At 44.7% G+C, this 21,676-nt stretch overlaps 1 protein-coding gene across 1 annotated transcript in view; it reads left to right on the top strand.

Moving 5' to 3' along the window:
- Positions 1 to 9,772, top strand: part of LOC115381320 (NACHT, LRR and PYD domains-containing protein 3-like) — a gene marked incomplete at its 3' end in the record, with an annotated part of 49,944 nt that extends 40,172 nt beyond the window's left edge. Inside the window, exons 7-10 of the mRNA XM_030082599.1 lie at positions 1,358 to 1,531; positions 1,615 to 1,788; positions 7,659 to 7,705; positions 9,285 to 9,772. Coding sequence (XP_029938459.1) covers positions 1,358 to 1,531; positions 1,615 to 1,788; positions 7,659 to 7,705; positions 9,285 to 9,772 — 883 coding nt within the window. The remainder of the gene's footprint in view (positions 1 to 1,357; positions 1,532 to 1,614; positions 1,789 to 7,658; positions 7,706 to 9,284) is intronic.
- Positions 9,773 to 21,676: the final 11,904 nt, after the last annotated feature.

Below are 21,676 nucleotides of genomic sequence, written 5' to 3'. Positions count from 1 at the left end.
CCTCCATAACAGACCACAGCTGTTCAGAGGAATGAATGTCTATGGTAGCATCAATATAGCATCCCAGGTTCTTACTGGGCACAACAGTTCCTCCCTGTCTCAAGGACACTCAATAGGGAGCCATAACATGTGAGCCTGATAGGCTGAATAGACTGTAGACCTGACAGCACCTTTGGGAAAAGAGCAAGGTTCAGTCTTAGAGTGGAAACCCTAATATCCAGGTGCCACTCCAGGCATGATGGGCTGATAAAGCGAGTATGTCACTCACCAAGGTAACGGCCACCAAGAATGTGGTCTTGCATGGCTCCCACTGTAGCCAAGGGCTCACGGGGGAGGCGGACACACACCATCCAGCACTGAGTTCAGGATCTCTGCTGGGGACAGTGGATCTCTCGGGGGCAAAGCCTCAGAGCCCCCTTGAGAAAGGTCTTGGCTCACACTGTGGTATTGCAACTCTCTCAAGCTGGGCTGACATGGATGCCACAGTCCCCCTCAGGGTAGATGGAGGTTGACTCCCCCAGAGGAGCCTGCAAGTATCCAAGATCGCAGGGACTGGGCAAAGCAGTGGGTCCTGCCTGCAGATGCTGCACCACTCAACAAATTTCCACCTACTGTCAGACTGCAGCTGGGTTTACAGTGCTCCGAGAGTCAGGATGGTCCTCCTGACAGGCTCCGTACAGCTGCTCAGCAGCCAGTCGGGCCTTCCAGTAGCCAAATGTAAAAGCGGAGGCAGTGAGGTGATCTGCAGGAGAGTCTGCAGCACAAGAAACCATGCCTGAGCTGGATAGAAAAAGGAGGCCTCCAGCAACAGTATGTGGATTTCCTGACAAATTCTCTGGGGTGTGTTCCTCTGAAGTGACTCTAAATCAGGGGTGCTCAATCCTGTTCCTGGAGAGCCCCTATCCAGCATGTTTTAGTTCTCTCCCTGCTTCAACACACCTGAATCCAATTATTGTGTCATCGTCAAGCACCTAACAAAACACAATGATGAGCCTGTCATTGCATTGAGGTGTGTTAAAGCAGGGAGGGAACTAAAACATGCTGGATAGGGGCTCTCCAGGAACAGGATTGAGCACCCCTGCTCTAAATTGTGCACACCACCTCCATGTGGAGGTACCACTCTGTTGGTGGAGGATTCTGACAGGAGAGTCCGCAAGTGAGTTCAGGCCCCTGCAGATACAGGACCCACAGATTGGCCAGACAGTGCCTCCCCCCCCAAAGGTTCCAGTCCCTGTTGAGCTGCAGAACAGCAGCTTATCATCCTCCACTCACTGTGTTTGTGATGCTCCAAGTCAGAGATGTAGAACTGAGTCCATGACAAACATTGATGTGGTTTTCATTGTTGCTTCTTCTTCAGGTTGAGCTGCTGTGGTCTGTCAGAGAGAAGCTGTGGAGCTCTGTCCTCAGTTCTCAGCTCTCAGTCCTCCAGTCTGACACATCTGGACCTGAGTAACAACGACCTGCAGGATTCAGGAGTGAAGCGTCTGTCTCTTGGACTGGAGAGTCCTCACTGTAAACTGGAAGCTCTCAGGTCAGGATCCAGCTGCTGCTTGATCATGTGGAGGATCTTCCTTCTTCCTTCTTGACTTGATGCAGCCATGTTTGTGTCTCCAGTCTGTCAGGGTGTCTGGTCTCAGAGGAAGGCTGTGCTTCTCTGGTCTCAGCTGTGAGATCCAAGTCCTCCCATCTGAGAGAGCTGGACCTGAGCTACAACAATCCAGGAGACTCAGGAGTGAAGGAGCTGTCAGCGGCAGTGGAGGATCCACACTGCTCACTGGAGACTCTCAGGTATGGACACACAGCAGGAGCTCCTCATGGAGACTGAGATGTTCTTCACAATGTCTCCAGTTGATGATCAGACTGGTTGGAAAGACTCTTGGATTTAATTGAAGCTTCATGTGTGATGTCCTGGACCTCTTCGGATTAGGAAAGGGATTTATGAAAGAAATTACTGAATAAAATACAAACTTCTCTATTATTCACTAGAAGCTCGGGTGTTGATCAATGTCATGTCCCCCCCCCCCCCCCCTCCCCCCCCCCCCCCCCCCCCCCCCCCACACACCACACACACACACACACACACACACACACACACACACACACACACACACACTCTGTTGAGGGACAAGACAATGATGCCCTCAATCCTCCTTCTCGTCCTCACCTTAGAACCACTGGCAGAACCCTTCAGAAACAGTCAGGATATTCACAGTGTTAGTTTAGTCAGGACCATCCAGAAGATAGTGTTATATGCTGATGACATTTGACTTTTTCTTTCAAACCCTGAGGTCTCAGTCCTTGACTGTCTCTCCAGTATGAACACAGTTGGATCAATGTCTTGGCTCCACAGCAAATCTGGGGCTCTGCTCCTGGAAAGTTCTGGCAGCATGTCCTGTTATTGTCAGTGGTGGTTCATGAGAGCAGTGGCAGAAGGTTTAATGGAGTTACTGAGTTACTTTTTTCCTGGAGTAACTATTAACTGTAACTAGTTACTATTTTTCAGTCACCAGCAAAACACTGCTTATCGCACACTCAGTACAACACAGTCATTTCTCTTCACTTTTCACAAAGAAAACCCAAAAATGAGCATCAGTGACTCTGGAAAGGAAAAATTACCTTTTAAAAGGAAAAAAAATATTTGCAGAACCACTCTAACCGCATGTTTCAATCTTTCAATGGTCTCATCTATCTATGGTGTTCTGTCTCTGTCCCTTACCCCAGTCTGTTTAGTGTTGTCTCTGTCTTTGTTCTGTGCTGGTCCGTCTCAGCTTCCTCCTGTTCTCCACGTCACTCATGAGACCCGCTGTAACACTGTGTGGGCTTCCACACTTCTGGACTTCACTGTGTTAAAGGTGCTGTAGGCAGGATTCCGCATCCCATCTATTTGACCCATCTAAGATGGCAATTTGAAACCCAGCACAGCCAATCCTGTCCTGTTTTCTCTGACAACACGCCCTTACGCAAGTTAAGCCCCTTCCACAAGAACGTGCGACGAACGCCCCTCGACCACCACGGTTAGAGCCTCAGGGGCTCTTCTGATTGGTCAAAGATACCTGGAGCTGTCGAGATTCCTTTTCAGCTCAGAACAGAGACAGATGGAAACACTGCGCCCTCGCGGTAGTGCAGTTATGCTGCACTCCCAAAGGATTATCAACGGATACTCTAACATTTAATCCAAAGAAAACACAGAAAAATTACCATTGACTAGCAAAATCCTGCCTACAGCACCTTTAACTGTGTGTGTGAGTGTGTGTGTGTGTGTGTGTGTGTGTGTGTGTGTGTGTGTGTGTGTGTGTGTGTGTGTGTGTGTGTGTGTGTGTGTGTGTGTGTGTGTGTGTGTGCGCACGCGCAGTGTTTGCTGTCAGGTTTCATTCCAGACACGATGCTAATGAGGTCTCTTTCATCAGCTGGATCTTTGATTAGACAGATAGTTGTCTGCCTGCATCTGGAAGACCAGTTCAGAAGGGTCTTAGAAGGGAATTTGAATTCTGTATGATAAAAAATGACAGATTTGACACTGATATCACCTATATCAGACAATCATACAAATGAGGGCTGCCATCTTGAAAATGGTGGCTATCTTGAATATCCAGGACAACTTTTTGATTATACATAAGACATTTACCAAGTACTATGAATGGTAAATATGTCTGAAATATCATATTATAACCATTACTCCTAAGAAAACTGTTGTTGCTGCTGGCCATTTTGAAAAATGGCTGCCATGGGCATCATGTTGAAAGTTTCTGATGCCTCTATATCAAGTTCTTTTTGGAATGCCTTTGGCTATATGTGTACACATTTTCATGCTTGTATCACAAACTGAACGATTGTTTTGGTTCACCGCTGTGCTATAAAGTGTGACGGCACGGCCCATCCCTGACTGTGGACAGCATGCTACATGCTACATGCTACATGCCACATTTTCTACGGCAGTCCATCGATTTCAATGAGGATGAGAGAAGTGGAGATGTGTTTGAATGTTGGGTGTTGTTTATCTCTTGCATGCACGTAGATGAGCCATCAGACCAGCTCTTGATCTACATGGTCGCCCACATTTGCCACAGATGAAATCACTGGCACTTAGAACAGTGTGACGGCGATCATGAGCGGACAGATAATCAGTTCTTTTCTCTTTGACACTTTTGATGGTTTGACGCAGAACAACAGGTCAGTTGGACCGGTCTGAGGCTTGCTGCTCCCATGTGTTGCTGTCAATCTGGGCGGATTTCATGTGAATCTTAAGGACACCTTTATACCGAAGTTTCTGACCACCACGCATACGTTTCCCATGCTGCAGCTCACTGTAGAACACTTGTTTTGGGAGCCGGTCCGGTCATCAGGCATCCTCGAGACATGTCCAGCCCAGTGTAGCTGAGCTGCAGCCAACAAAGCTTCTAAACTCACCACTCCCACTCGCTCTCGTAATTCGATATCTGGGACACGGTCTTGCCACTTAATGTGCATGATGTGGCGCATATGGCGAAGTCGCACATGTTAGTTGTCTGATGTGTCAGCGGTAGAGGATCATGGCTTCTGTGCCATACAGAAGTGATGGCAATACAACTGTGTTGTAGATTTTGATCTTCGTACAGAGCTTGATGTCGTGTCGGGACCACAGTCGCTGCTGTAATGACCCAAAAGCCTTACAGGCAGCTTGAATTCTTCGGTCAATCTCAGCATCGGATGAGTTCTTGTTGGTGACTGTGCTCCCTAGGTACGTGAAAGTGGCAGTTGTTTTCAATGCCACACCGTTCACCACTACAGCTGGTTGCTCAGGCTGCTGGTGCGGTGGTGGTTGGTACAGAAGCTCAGTTTTGGAGGCATTTATTCGCAAGCCAAAGCATGTTGCTGCTTCAACAAATAGATGGGTAATCGCTTGTATATCTTGTAGATTTGTAGCAACCAAGGCAGAATCGTCGGCATAGAGCAATTCTCTCACACAGATCAGTTTTGTCTTAGTGGCAAGTTCATAGTCATAGGCATAGCTCAAACTCTGTCCCTGAGTCTGCCAAAAGCCGAGCTGGCCCTGGTGATCCTGTACGAGACCTCCTCATCGATGCTGACGGTTTGTGACAGCATGCTGCCAAGGTAAATAAACTTGTCTGCTACTGTCAGCATCTCACCATTGACTGTGATGGTTGGCTCTGTGTAGGGAACTGCAGGAGCTGGCTGGTGCATCACCTCGGTCTTCTTTGTGCTTATCATCAGACCGAAGTCGTCACAGGCTTTGGCGAACCGGTCGATGCTTTCCTGCATGTCAGCCTGGGCACTATACACCCCTGCTTGACTCCATGACATACCGGAAAAGAAGCACTGGTGTCCCCTCCAACAGAGACTACTTCAGACATGTTGTCGTGGAACTGTTTGTCCATGCTTGTGAATTTGTCAGGACAGCCATAGACTTTGAGCACCTCCCTCCATCGTCGAGCCTCTCTGGACTTGTACACCCTGTACCAGCGGTACACCAAAGTGTAACAGATCTGGGGAATGTACAAGCTGCCTCGCAGTTGCCACTAACTGGCCAGTTGTGCCACCCGTTGACCTTTCAGTACGCTCATCCGAGTGCCACTGCTGAGTCGACCGTCGATGACGTAACCTGTCAAACACCCTCCTCAGTATCAGTCAGCCTGCTGCCACTGACTTCACCGTATCCCTGGCTCAGGGCCCTAACCAGGTACTGTCAACCGGAGCCAGCTGAGCCCAGGACTCATGTGGGCAGGGTTGTCACTCCCTGAAGTGGCCGAGGGCCACCCATTACCCATGAGAGTGGTTCAGAGATTCCTGAAATCCTGCAGCCCATCATCTTCTGCATGAAGGGAAATGGTGTGTTTCTGAGGACCGACAGTAACACCAGTCACCTGAGAATCATGTTGTGGCCCTTCCTGGGTGGTGTCTCCTTGAAGCTGGTGTCTCTGCAGAGCCTCTGTTCTACAAGTCCCTCATCAAACTCCAGTTGCTCAGCTCTTCCACAGCTGAGACAGTCCTGTTCTTCTCTTCACTGTTCTCTTCACTGGAGACTGGTAGGTCAAAGGAAAACACTGAGCAGGCTGAGCCACCACACAGGCCTGCAGTCACAACAGATGCTGCGAGGTGCGATGAGGTGCTGGGAGCTCTTTCTGCTCTCCTTTGGATGGCATTGAGGAGGGAATCCCAAACAGACCAACAAGTCCAACCTCCCACCTTTCCACAGCCGTCCATCTGTGCAGCAGTAGAAGAAGGTGGAAAATGGCCAAATCCTCTCCTTCAAAACACCACAGTCAGCAGACTTATTTACAGTGAAAGAGGAGCCTGCACATCTCCACTATCAAAGTCCTTCACAGAACTCCATCAACTGCTGTTCAGGAGTCCAGGTAGTTTAGGGAGTCGACTCCTGGTTCCTGTTCCAGAGGCAGCTTTAGGTCCCTGCATAAGCTTCCCATAGAGAAAGGCACTGTGGATCTCCAGTGGAAGACAGTGCATGAGGCCGTGGCTACCAAAAGACATGTGGCACGGCTTGATCCCCAAACAGGAAGTCAGTGTTTCTCCTGCCTAGCAGATGGGCCAGGTCTTCCACACAGGACCCTCTTCATATCTGGACCAAAAGATCCTTTTCCTCAAGCCAGGAGAGTCTGGCTGATGAACCTTCTGTGAAGACATGTGGCTGTCCTGGCATCATGAAGCCAAGCTGCAGGGTCACATGATGCACTGCAGATATTAAGGGGGTTGGTGGCTGCTAGTCTCAAAGCTGATTCACCCTCTAAACACTGATGCCACACCTGGAAGACTTTCTGTTTGGGCTGTTGGTGACGAGCTGAGAGGACCAACAATGGCTCAGCTTCGTATGTGTGTGTGTGTGTGTGTGTGTGTGTGTGTGTGCGTGCGTGTGTGTGTGTGTGTGTGTGTGTGTGTGTGTGTGTGTGTGTGTGTGTGTGTGTGTGTGTGTGTGTGTGTGTGTGTGTGTGCATGTTCTGAGTAGTCTGGTGATGTCTATATACTGTATTTAGTGTTTCTTCCTCTATTAATGTATTGGTATATATACACTGAAGGATGTATGGACTGATAGCAGGGCTGTCAAAATCAGCGCCATAATAACCACTTAAGTCAAATTCCTATTAACGCCACTAATTTATTTGACACGTGATTAACGCACCACGTTTTGTGACCCTGGTCCTGCACCGTAGTTTGGGAAACAGAGGTGGGTGATGTGATACTGGAGATGATTCTGGACAGTATTTGATATTGATCTGGACTGTGGCAACAACAGCAAACATCATTTCCATAAAGCAGCATGTTGGTCCACTGCCATGCTGATGAGAGGATGAACAACCTCAACATTTTCCCTTTAATGGACTTTTACAGCAGATCAAACACCTGGGAGCAATTTGCAATTAGTTAACTATGGACAATCATGCAAATCATCACCATTCAATATTGTATTCAACTGACAGCCCAAATTGACAGACATTGACAACTGACTAAAGACAGTGCTGCTTAAAGGTCTCTCTCTCTCTCTCTCTCTCTCTCTCTCTCTCTCTCTCTCTCTCTCTCTCTCTCTCTCTCTCATCTCTCTCTCTCTCTCTCTCTCCTCTCTCTCTCTCTCTCTCTCTCTCTCTCTCTCTCTCTCTCTCTCTCTCTCTCTCTCTCTCTCTCTCTCTCTCTCGTCTCTCTTCCTGCAGGGTGGACCATGGTGGACAGCAGTGGCTCAAACCTGGTGTGAGAAAGTGTAAGTTGGACTCATCACTGTCCGTTTGTCTTTCAATCAAAGCTTTGGATTCATTCAAACATTACTGACAAGTTTGCCCAAGCAGTCCACATGTTTTTTGTGGATTTGGAGAAGGCATTCGACCGCGTCTGTCGTGGTGTCTTGTGGGGGGTGCTCCGGGAATACGGAGTCCGGGGCCCCTTGTTAAGGGCCGTCCGGTCTCTGTATGACCGGAGTAGGAGTCTGGTTCGCATTGCCGGCAGTAAGTTGGACCTGTTCCCGGTGCATGTTGGACTCCGGCAGGGCTGCCCTTTGTCACCGGCTCTGTTCATAATCTTTATGAACAGAATTTCTAGGTGCAGCCAGGGGCCGGAGGGGGTCCGGTTCAGGAACCACAGGATTTCATCTCTGCTTTTTGCAGATGATGTTGTCCTGTTGGCTTCATCGAACCCGGACCTACAGCATGCACTGGGGCGGTTCGCAGCCGAGTGTGAAGCGACAGGGATGAGGATCAGCAACTCCAAATCCGAGCCCATGGTCCTCAACTGGAGGAAGGTGGCTTGCCCCCTCCAGTTCGGTGGAGAGATGGTGGAGGGAGACGGATGGAGCGTGAGATTGACAGGCGGATCAGTGCAGCGGCTGCAGTGATGCGGTCGTTGTTTTGGTCCATTGTGGTGAAGAAGGAGCTGAGCTGAAAGGCGAAGCTCTCGATTTACCGGTCAATCTGCTTTCCCACCCTCACCTATGGTCATGAACTTTGGGTCATGACCGAAAGGACAAGATCCCGGATACAAGCGGCTGAAATGAGCTTCCTCCGTAGGGTGGCTGGACTCCATTAGAGATAGGGTGAGGAGCTCAGTCAGCAGGGAGGAGCTCGGAGTAGAGCCGTTTCTCCTCCGCATTGAGAGGAGCCAGCTGAGGAGGCTCGGGCATCTGTTTAGGATGCCTCCTGGACGCCTTCCTGGAGAGGTGTTCCGGACATGTCCCACTGGGAGGAGACCCCGGGGAAGACCCAGGACAAGCTGGAGAGACTATGTCTCTGGGTTGGCCTGAGAACGCCTTGGGATCCTCCCAGAGGAGCTGGAGGAAGTGTCTGGACAGGGCCGGCGATTAGGCTGGGCACCTGGGGCACTTGACCAGGGCGCTGAGCCATAGGGGGTGCCTGAGGCCGTGAGGCGCACTGCTTGGCTTCGCTCACATCGCTTGCCCCCCCCCCCCCCCCCCCCCCCCCCCCCCCCCCCCCCCCCCCCCCACCCCCCCCCCCCCCCCCCCCCCCCGCTCAACAACTGACTCTCCGCGACACTACCACGGGGCACTCGTGTCGGGCTTGCCCAGGGCACCTGAGAAGCCCGCGCCGGCCCTGTGTCTGGGGACAGGGAAGTCTGGGCATCCCTGCTGAGACTGCTGCCCCCACGACCCGGCCCCGGATAAGCGATAGAAAATGGATGGATGGATGGATGGATGGATTACTGACAAGAGAAGCCTGACAAAAAGTGTCCTCATCAAACTTTCTCTCCATCAACAACATGTCAGGAAGTCCACAAACAACAAATCCATCACATGTGTCACATCAGGACTGAACTCTTTTTCTCTCCATCAGATTTCTCTCAACTTCAACTGGATGAAAACTCAATGAGCAGAAAGCTCAAACTGTCCAACAACAACAGGAAGGTGACACATGTGGAGGAAGAGCAGCCGTATCCTGATCATCCTCACAGATTTGATGTCTGTAAACAGATGCTGTGTAGAAATGATCTGAGTGGTCGATGTTACTGGGAGGTCGAGTGGAGCGGAGCTGTTTCTATATCAGTGAGTTACAGAGGAATCAGAAGGAAAGGACGCAGTGAGGAGTGTTGGTTTGGAGGGAATCATCAGTCCTGGAGTCTGGAGTGTGATTATGGACGTTACTATGTCTGGCACAATAACAAAAAAACATCCCTCTCCTCCTCCTCCTCCTCCTCCTCCTCCTCCTCCTCCTCTGGTAGAGTAGCAGTGTATGTGGACTGTCCTGCTGGCTCTCTGTCCTTCTTCAGAGTCTCCTCTGACTCTCTGATCCACCTCTACACCTTCAACACCACATTCACTCAACCTCTATGTGCTGGATTTGGATTTGGATATGGTTCTTCAGTGAGTCTGTGTCCTCTGTAGGGAGGACATCTCTGTCTCTGACAGCAGGGAGGAGGAGGAGCCTATAAAAAGGTGGGAGGGGCCTATCAGAAGGTGGGAGGGGCCTATCAGAACATGATATCATAATGATAACATGACAACATAAAAACATAATGCTAACACGATGGTAATGAGGTACAAAATACATTCCCCTGGGCCACGGATTGGAGAACATAGTTTAGGTTGAGGCTAAAGGCTGAAAACTCCTTTTTAATCAGGCTTTTAACTGAGCTTTACATTTGTCTGACATTCTGATTTCATGAAGCAGTTTTCCTTTTCATTTTAACTTGTATTCTTCATTTATTTGATCATATCTTCTATTTTAAAGTTGTGGTTCTTTTGAATGGAAGAAGCTTTATAAATAAAGATTGATTTGATTTGATGAATCCAGGCATTGTTTCCTTCATGACGGCCTTCTCTGCATCTGACTGGCTAAACAGCCAGATTAAGGAGAGCTTCTGAGCTTCCTGGTCGTTATATCTATGAAGATGGGTTTGGTTTTAATTTGTCAGAGTTGGTCTGGACTTCCGGGAAGGCATCACAGCAAATAGCAGCTGAAAACAGAGGCTCCAGCTTTAATCCCCCCTGAAAGCACAGAGTCATCAGGCAGGAAAGGCTTCGCTGTATCATGAAAAGAGGAGACAAGAGACAGATCACAAGTCATTCACAACCAAACCTGAGAAGAAGAAACAATGAATCGCCAGTAGAAAGTGAAGCTACAGCTAATGCTAGTGGGCTAGCTGAGCAGGAAGCTGTGGAGGCCGTTCAAGCCAAGATAACTGCCGGGACACCGGCAGTTGGTGTTGAGCTGATGAAAGAACACAACGGAGCAACGGGGACACTGAAAAAGGGTCCAGGTCCAGACTGGGGGATTTTTTTGGAGGACACAACTAAAGAGCAAGAGTTCTGCTCTGCCTGGAGAAAGAAGGAGATCTAGAACAAGAAGAAGAGTGTTTCTAGAGAAGGGGTACCAAACCAGTCGATCGCGATAGACCGGAGTGTCCCCAGGTAGACCGTGAGGTGCAGGGGAAAAAAAGTTTGTGCAGTAAAAAAAAGAAGGAAGAAAGTAACAAGTGTGGGCGTGCGCGAGCGAGTGTGTGTGTGTGTGCGCATGCAGCATGCTCTATGCATGACAATCACGTCTGATGCACACTGGATGTGGTCCAGCTGTGAAACGGCTGCATTCCGTCTTCGGAACAGAATCATCGCATCACCGCCTGCTGTGTCTCTGCAGTCCACTGGAGGAGGTTGCCAGATCTGTCGCTCTCCCCTGCAAACAAGATGAAACCCATTTAACTCAATAGAAAGCAGCCCAAACCGCCATCTCGGTTGAAAATGCATGTTAAAATCGTATTTGTATACTAAAAAACAACAAACAGGCAGCAGTATGTGCAGATAGGCGAGCGTAGTTCAAGTTGGAGAAGCATTACCTGTGTTGTCCCCCAGGGGTCAGTGTTAGGACCTTTATTGTTCTTACTATACATAAATGATCTGTGTGATGTATCACCAAAACTAAAATTTATATTATTTGCAGATGATACTACAATAGTAGGCTCAGGCAAATATTTGCAGCTCCTTGTGACTGAGATTACAGCAGAACTTTGTAAAATTAAAGAGTGGTTCAATAAAAATAAATTATCGCTAAATGTACTCAAAACAAAATTCATGTTATTTGGTAAAATCAAAGAAGACACTAAAACCCAAGTTAAAATAGATAATGTTGAAATAGAAAGAGTGAAAGAATACAAGTTTCTGGGAGTGATTCTGAGTCACAACATGAGCTGGAAGCCGCACATCAACAGTATCCGAACTAAGATGGCTAAAAACATTGCTATTATGAGAAGATGCAGACACCTTCTTGACCAAAAAGCTCTCCAAATCTTGTACTGCTCACTTGTCCTTCCTTACATCACATACTGTGTAGAGGTTTGGGGAAATACCTACAGAAGCCACTTGGAGATTTTGTTTAGACTTCAAAAAAAATCTATCAGGATCATACACAACGTGGGGTTCAAGGACCATACAAACTCATTGTTCCTAAGATCTAGCCTTCTAAAGCTTGAGGACTTAATACATTTGAAATCTCTGTTAATACTCTACAAGGCAAGAAACAATTTACTTCCCGGTAACATAAATCGTCTGTTTGCTAATAGAGAGGGCAATTATTCTTCCAGGCAAATGCTTAATTTAAAAGTTCAACGTGTTCGTACGACCCTCAAAAGCCAATGTATTACCCGGAGAGGCGTAAATCTATGGAACAGCTTAGATGGGAACCTAAAAAGTGCCACAACTATACATCAATTCAAAAAACTGTATATGCGCCGTATTTTTGATAACTATGCCAAACAAACATAACACTGGAAGTGAATACTGTACGACATAACACACGCTCATAAACAGGCACATGCACGGGTTAGGGTGCATGGGCCTGGGTATGGAAAATGAACACACAAAATATAATAATACTGTCGGACATAGTATGATTATGAGTATACTGTAGTAATATGAAATATTGTGTGCTTGGTTCGAATAACGACGAATAATGACTGATTGGTTAATGATGCAGCTCATGTCCAGGCATGCAGACACACTGTGTGGCATGCCAGGACATGAATCTTGTACCACATAACACACACACATTCATAGGCAGGCACATGCACATGCTACTGTGTAATGGCCTGGGTATGGATGATAAAATGATGTATAAATACAACAACATTGCCATGTGACCCTCAGTGATATAATTACGAGATATGGGAAGGGGTAGGCACTGATAAGCTTCTGCTTCAGCCTACTCCTTTTGGGCTTTCATTGAATGGTTTTGTATATTTTGTTGACATGTTTATGTTATGTGATATGCCCAAATAAACGGAACGAAACGGAAACGGAACGAAAAAAAAAACGTCATAAACAAAATGATGTCATCAACCTGTCCGGCGTGTTCAAAAAAGAAGCCTGATTTGGCAGAAATCCGCCCAATCTGGTAACACAGGGCCGCTCTGGTCATAGAACTGTTTTGTGCCATTTTGGTGTCATTTGACTTTCCTGCAGTGACGAAGTACAAAACCGTTCACTCTTCTACAGCACATAATGACTACATCATGTTATTTGTTCTGTTTTCTACCAGAAGTAAAAAAAAATAGAATATTAAGGCAAAAACACGACATAGATTTTATTTTGAAATCACTTATTTTATAACAAGTATCGCATTACCTTGTGGCACCCCCCCGCCGGAAACCCCTGTAAGCAAGACCAGTTCAGGAGGATGCCCCCATCAGAAAAGCTGTCAAAGAGAAGGACGTCCATTTCCATCTGCTTCACCCTGCAGCATTCAGGCTGGTTTTCAACACGGGACCAGAAGGAAGAACACTCTTTCCTCTAATTTTAATCATTGTGAGAGTCCAGGTCAACTTTCTGAACTCTGTAGATATAAAGGGAGGTTTCTTCCTCTCTCTCCAGCTGACTTTGGCTTCTTTTTGAGCTGTTTTCTCTCACCAGTTCCACATCACTGTGACCATGAGATGTTGATTAAAATTCAGACGCAGTTCCCGTTACCAGAGAGCGATGATGTATGAACGTTAAGTTTAAAAAAGGGGAAAAAGAGCAACAGTTTAATGATTAAAAGATTAAACCTTGATCAACTTTCACTTGTATGTTTTCATGTCTGCCAAAACAATAGACGTTTTTCTTGAAAATGCATTCAATCCAGAGAGGGGCCAGATGGCCCCTGATTTTAAATGCGCAACTCAACGGCCACTGCTGGCCCTTCTTTTCACTTGTAAATTCAGCCGATACCTTCCAGGTTGTTGGTTCATGCATACCTCTTGGGGGGAGGGAGAGGCTTGAAATGAAAAGAGCCAGGAACGACTGAGAGCTTTCCTCTTGAGGATGGCAGAGCAGATTCTTTCCAAACACAGTGAACTTTTTTAGGCATTCGAAAAAGTCAAACAACTTTTGACCGTTTCTAACATTTTTTTCTATACCTGTGATTCGGCTTTGAACATGTGTGGTTTGAATGGTTAGAGTTTGCAGAGCCATTGAAATATTGTACAAATAGCCTGCTTTGCAATGAGAGATAATCACTTTCTTTTTACTTTTGTTGGGGCGGAAAAGCATTATCAAAAGTAGTTAAAGTAAAAGTTAAAGTAGTAAACTGCAAGTCTCAAGTTTTTCTCCTCTACCTATAGAGCAATAATTAATTTACCAACACAGCAGATGCGTGAACCTGACTGCAGAAAGAGCCTCACTGACCAGCTGTTGTTTGTTCTGATCTTGCATTTTCAGCTGGCAATGTTGTGATAAAATAAGTTATGCTGCTAAATTAACATTAGTGACTGGGAGACGTTTTAATGAGCCATACGGATAAAGAAGGGGAAGAAATGGCTCACATTTCAGTGGCCGGTGGCTCAACACGTCTGTTTCTTTCAGTGCATTCTCAAGCAAACTCTGAGTTTTACTTGAATTTACAGACATTACAGTGAGATACGATCCCAGATGGACCAGTCCATTCACCAGGAAGCCCTAAAAATACTCGTATTAAAATATTAGTGCATCCATATTGGACGGGTCCATGTCCAAAAGATGCATTTCAGGACAAATTCTGGTCAAAATACTGTTGTAAAACAATTTTTACTATGCAGATATGATGAACTCCTTTTTGTTACGTTTTGCTGTGAATGACATGCTTTGTTGCCACGGCCCACAGACAGAGGACAGGAGGCTGATTTCTGTGTCTTTGTGATTTTGCAAATCTGTGGTTAGAGTTATGTTGCTCATAAATGAAAGACTGTTTTGTACCATGGAAGACCCCTCAACGTAACTTGACTGTATGCATATGTGTGTATATAGATTACTCATTCATTAAATATGATTTGCTGCATGCCCCCCCCCACACACAAACAAAAGCAAAACATTTTTCTCTAAATAATGTGTAATAAAAGAGCAGACAAATAGCTGGTGGAGCCAAAATAGAAGACATGAAAATATATAAAATAGTAAAACTGGTATTACGACTCCGTGATAATGTATAAAGAGGTGTGAGTCGATGGTATTCTATAAAACCTGCCTGTTTTGTTGTTTTTCTAAGAACAGTTTGTGTCACTGGCAGCACACTGACACATAGGATCACTACTCTTCCTCCTCACCTTCTGCAGACAAAATGCACAGTAGAGCAGGGAGTGAAGTTTGCCTCCCTCCACCACACACTCTGGTCAGTCAATCTAACAAAAGAAGTTGCCTTGCAGTGGCTCTGCATGTCCCCATTGTCCTCTGCTGAAGAGCCTTGTTTTCATGACAAAAGCATCTCTTCACACCTTCCTTGGGGTCATTTGGCCCCTCTGTAGAAGAGATACACCAAAAGGCAAAATGGCCCCACTGCCGAAGTTCTAGTGTTAAACTCTGAGATGTTCCAGGTTTTCATTCAGCCGTCACTGTCTGAACTTTTCAAGAGGACCTTCCTGCAGTTAAGATGGCCGACAAGGGCGCCGCCATACATCCCATCCATACTGGAAATCTCAACCAAAGGTCAGTTAATCACAGCGCCAAACTAACACAAGAAAAAAAGCTTAAAAAACACACCTTTACAGAGAATTCTATGGTTTTTTTTTGCAGTTACATGTTTATCATAATGGTAAAACCGATCAGTTAATTGATTCCTCAAGTTTATAGGATCCTGTAAAAGTCAGAAATGTGTCAGAAGTCTTCACTGATCACTGAGTTCTGTTTACGTTTCATGGGTTTAACTTTAGTATCAACATTTAAAAGAGAAATGTGAACAACACTCACAACAGGACTGAATAATAACTGAGACTGAACAAACTGAATGATCAGAATATTTAACCTGAGGATGAATTAAAGAGAATTTACACAACCAGATTAACTCAGCTCTTTCAGATGAGGCAGCAGCTGCAACAAATGCCATACTTAATGTCACATTAATATCAATATCTATTAACAGTTAGAGAGAGAGAGAGAGAGAGAGAGAGAGAGAGAGAGAGAGAGAGAGAGAGAGAAGGCAGTGTAAATGATTGATGATGATCTTTCTCTTTTCTCCCGGATCACAGATCATCTGACAGGAAGGTCTCAGAGTCTCAGGTTGAGGAACCTGCTGTTTGAGTCGCCTCTTTTTCTGAAGGAAGCTCAGCTCTGTGAAGGTATTTCAGGTGCAAAATGTTTGAGCACCTGCAACATTGAATTTGTATGTATATCAGCAAATTTGCTCTCCCACACTCTATGAGTTGTGCAATTGTAAAATAATTTCTTGTAAGTGCTGATTTTTTTTCTTCCCACAAATACAACACAAAAATACGTGTGACTTGTGGGGAGGATTCCTGTGGTTGTAAGTAGCTATTTGTGTGTGTGTGTGTGTGTGTGTGTGTGTGTGTGTGTGTGTATGTTACATGACACTGCAGTTTTTTTGGTAAATTATTTCACATAGTTATTGCACAAGTTAACATTCAGATTTGCACCGATTCAAATTCTCACTGCAACTTCACTTCATACGATACAGGTACACAAATATGTTTTGCTCCTCGTGCACTGCAACAGTAGGTGCAAAATGTGAGCGTGTCAGTGTGGAAATATGTGACTTGTAGAAAAGGATTTGTGCACCTGTGTTACGTCTGTGGCTCTTCGGAGGAAATGGAAGTAACATAAAAACTCAGATGTTAAAAGTGAAAGAGGTGTTTTAGTGCGCACATCCTTTTCAGAACCCTTTCTTCGCTTTGATCTTTACAGTGGGACACTTATCTATCTATGGTTTTATCTTCCTTTAGGAAATGCATGTGGTACTATGCTCTTCGAAGGCCAACTTGACCACCTAATCCCTTCCACGTAAAAGTGTTGCCACAGAATGACTTCTTTGTCATGGCAGGAAGAATGATTGGACATTCTTTTCTTCATGGAGGCACTCGTGTCACAGGTGTTAGCCCAGCAGTGCTACATGTGCTTCTTGAAAATCCACCCCAGACAGCAACCATCAGCTTTGAGGATGTGGCGGATTTAGATATCAGGGAGACCATACAACTGGTAAGACCACCATAGAAGTAATCGTGATAGTAGTAAGTAGTTTATGCCATTTTTCATTGTTTGATCTCGATTTGCAGTTATGTTCGTCTTTCTCTGTGTAGGATCTAGCCATTTGTGTTTTGAGTTCAAACTTTGGGCTTTAACTATTGCGTTTAAAATGGCATGAATGTATCATAACTTATTTTAAAATGTGGCAGAATGTGATTGCTATGTTTTCTTTGTAATGCTTAGCTTGAAGATGAACAAGGTGAGAAGAGGATTCTCACTGAGGATGAGCGGGCAGCTGTGAATAGTTTGGCAGTGGCATGGGACCTTCCTGTACTTGCAAAGACCAACCACATCTGGCTCCTGCATAATCTTCTCCAGCATGCAGTAAGTCTATAAATGCACTTCAGTTTTGAGAAGGTACTTTCTCAGTGTGTTGATACAACATAAACTGGAAAATGTCAAAATGTTATATATATGTATATGTATATATATATATATATATATATATATATATATATATATATATATATATATATATACTATATATGTAATTTATATGTACATGTGTATATATATATATATATATATATATATATATATATATATATATATTTTTTTTTTTTTTTTTTTTTTTTATGCGCGCACACACACTCACACTGTATTGGCCCGAATATAGGACGACTCTGATTATAAGATGACCCCTATTTTTGTAATCATTTTGTGAAAATAAAAACATGTTGAAGACAACAAGGTTACACATAAAACAACTTGTTCTTGTAACAATTATTCTAGGAAAACTCACAACAGAGATAACATTTCATGTGATTTAAGATCAAAAAATATTACTGTTGTATTAAATAAAATATATATTGTCTTTCTCAAAATAAGAAACAATTAAGTACCCTCCCAGGTTCAATAACTGCAATAATATTGTAAATAACTTTACAACCATCAAATTCAAGTTCTATTCAACTTCATGAACATTAACAATTCAGTCGAAAAAACAAATATTGCCCGATTGGCAGGTGTTTGTTGACTCGACTGCGTTGATTAATATCAGTTTCAAGTTGGCATCTAAACTTCGCCTCTGTTGTTTGCTCACTTGTCTAGCGTTGGAGCCCCTTTGTTCCAGATCTTCATGTTCCTCTTTTTCTCATCAGAAACACTGCGAGGCTCCATTCACTTCCTGATCACTGGTGCTTTGGCGCCATCTAGTGGCGCGGATGTGTAACGACCTCATTTAATGACCTATATTGTATGTCCTCAAATATAGCACAACCTAATTTTTGAGAATACAATTTCTGGAAAAAAAATATCGTCCTATATTCGGGCCAATAAGAGAGAGAGAGAATGTTTACATTTTCCAGTTGATGTATTATTTATTTTATTTATTACCTCCACCAAGGAGGTTATGTTTTTGCCGGCGTTTATTTTTTTGTCTGTATTCAGGATAACTCAAAAACATATGGACAGATTTTGATGAAATTTTCTGGATTTGTTGGAAATGTGAAAAGGAAGAAGACATTTCATTTTGGGGGTAATCCGGAAGAAATCCTGGATTCTGGATCTCTTTGACATTTTTAACATTGCGGTCAATAGGGCCAAAAAAACTTTTTCTTAATATCTCGAGTAATTACTGTCCAAAACTCATGCAGTTTGACTCAGGGATTTAAAATGGGGTTCTCTATCAAATCCCGAAGGCTGATCTGGATTGCAGATTTTATCACAATTTATATAAGAAATGGGGATACTCTTACTTTTGGCCTACTGTGCACTTAATATTTGAGGTTAAAAATATCTAATAAGCGCCATCGTGTAGCTGAGACAATTCTGCATCTGAAGAGGGGTAAGTACTGTGCTTGGCGGAGATCTGCACTCTCCTTGTACTTTTCTAGTTATTTTATGTCTCAGCAGCAGATACAAGCGCATAGCTATGGCTACATGGAAATTAAAAGAGAAAACAACATTGGATTGACAAGTAAAGTTTCCTTCATTTTATCCCTCTTACATCTCAAAGGTCCTTGGTCGAAACATGTGCCAAATAAAGCAGCTGCGACAAGGGCTAAAAGATTCCTTGGTTTGGCCATGGATTGAAAGACGTCCGGATGTCGTTGGTTGCGTGCTTCCGAGACAGTGCAGTGCAGAGGTATTCAACAAAATGAACAACTATGTATTCCAAGGACAGTTGCTTGATTGACTTTGCTTTACTGCATGAGAATGAAAGAATGAGCCCTGTATAGATATGCCATACACATACAGTGGGTACGGGAAGTACTCAGACCCTCTTCATTTTTTCAGTTTCTCTTTAGTTAACATGTGTAAATACTCTGTTCACAATTTTTTTCGTACAGGATCTTCTCCAAAAAATTCAGTGGCCTGAAGAAGGTCATGTTGAAGATGAGGATGAGATCTCTGTGGAGAGCAAGCGTCGGGTGATGGGATACATGTGCCACTTCGTAACTGCAGTTGAGTAGTACTGATGTTCTGTTTAATTGGAAAAAGTTTGCCTTCATTTACACATTTTCTTTTATCTACAGGGACAATTGAGTAGGGTTGGGAATATTGCCAAATTATTTCGATGAACAAATATTTTATATTAATGCAACTTGTGATGTGACTCTCCACTTTTAGTTTCACAAGATGAGCTGAAGCAGCTGGTGAAGTTCTGGGTGGGATGGGAGATAACCATGGCAGACATGAAAGTGGAAGTGGTGCAAGCTGAACTTCCCACCTCTTCAACCTGCTTCAACTCTTCGCCTGCCTGGCAGCTACAGCAGCTACGAAGTCTTCAGTAATCACCTGAAAGCCTGCATTGGAACATGTGAAACTGGTTTTGGACTGCTATAAAGCCCATTTTGGTTCATCCATGCATTTTCACGCTCTATCACACACTTTCATACACACACAGGGCAACTGCACATCCACAGACAGGACAACACACACAGGACAACTACACACCTACACACACACATCAAAAATAATCTGAAGTTCTTGTTGTCCTCAGACATTCTTTGTCATTGAAGTTCAAATAAGGGCAAATGTTTCATAAATGTGTTTTTTTATTTACTCTTTTGTTTCACTCCCATTTAAGAAAACGCCACTTTCAAAGGTCCAGACCAGTAACCGGCAAGATGTCCAAGATTAATGAATGATGGAATTTGATAAACAATGCTGACTTTCAATCTCCACCCCTGTCAATAGAAAAATTGACACTCCGTCTTATATTATACGTGGGGTTAAATTTTGCAAAGCAAAAGAAAACATTTCTTTTGATTGACGATCGAACAGGTGAAAAGTCACCCAAACATTGTCTCATTCTCATGTTAATACATGCCCTCTTCGCTCCATAAACTGGAGAGCAGCTAAATATATGTCCACTCCCATAGATGTTGAGGGTCCCACTGGGTCCACAGCAGCATGCAGTTCAGCAAGGCTTCCAGGTGCAAGAGGACAGTCAGTCTCAGGGACATGGACACCACTCTCAGGATTGCTGGGTGTGAGACCGCTACACTCCCAGTCAACCAGTGGGATGCGCAAATCCATAAGGTGTAATTATTGACCTTGAGTCATTGCATGCATATTAATTGTGCTTTGTAATTACTGACCCCATCATTGAGTTCGCCGTGGCTCTGCTGTAGTCCCATGCTCCACAGTTGGTTTGGGGTGCGATTGCTCTCTGATGACAGAGGGTGATTGTCCCAACCCTCTCTGAAGATGTCCAGCTCTGCTTGGATGCAAGGAATGAAAACGTAGTGGCAGCAGAAGAGGTGAACAACACTTGAGAGGTCAAGAAGGCTATCTTCCTCCAACTGGTGCAGGAGATTGTAGAACCGGCATGTGACTGCTGTGAAAACATCTCTCCACAGACGTTCAATTCTGTTTGAAGGACATGATTTGTATTTACCATTTACATTATTGTAGACAACTGAGTAAATGACCATGTTTGTGGAGTACCAGTATACTACTATACCAGTAGTACAGTAGAACCTGGAGCTGTGGTACCAGTAATCTCAGTAGTGTAGGTGCATGTATGTAACTTTGTGGTTCCCTTTGGTTATGGACACTTTTACCGGCAATGAAGCTGTTTCTTCCAGTTCCTCGAATAGAGAACATGAGACGAGCAACATCTACGTTCTCCACCCCGTGGTCTCCACAGACCCTAGAGATATGATTGTGGAATTTGTTAAGACAGAATTTTTTTTTTCTTGTTGTACGTTTAAAGGTGCATTAAGGAGTTTTACAACCTTAAAAATACTTATTTTCCACCATAAAGATGTTACACATTTTTAATGATGTGTACAATGTGCCCTGACATATTCATTACAAGTACCTCTAACAGCGCTAGATTGTCACTTGAAAGTCACAGTGCCGGTCCGGCACCAGAGATTTTTTGGGGAGAATTTGAAAGGAATGACGTAATGCACGCTCCGGCTGGTTAAGTTTCGTTTTGTCCGCCATTACTCCGCCAGATGCTTAGTGAGCAACAACTGAGCAGGATCTTCCGGAAAGTCAGAACAGACTGGCTTCTAGCACTGCAGCTCCACACAGACTCCACCAGGGAGAAGACACTTACATTTTACTTGAGCGCTACTAAACGAGCGAGGAAGGAGTTCCCCTCTTCCGTGCATGCGAGCCACAGGGACGAGTTTTTCACTAAGCTGCATTTCGTCCAAGGCCTGCAGGGGGCGTGTTTCACATAAAACGTGCAAACTCCTTAATGCACCTTTAAGGCAATAAGTTCGGTCACTTATATGATCTGTTCGGATATTTCTTGTACAGCCTAAATATGAAATAAAAAATGATCTGAATCTT

Source organism: Salarias fasciatus, chromosome 23 (genome assembly GCF_902148845.1).
Source record: "Salarias fasciatus chromosome 23, fSalaFa1.1, whole genome shotgun sequence".
In the NCBI taxonomy this organism is placed as follows: domain Eukaryota; kingdom Metazoa; phylum Chordata; class Actinopteri; order Blenniiformes; family Blenniidae; genus Salarias; species Salarias fasciatus.
This window is presented reverse-complemented; position numbering and strand designations above follow the sequence as displayed.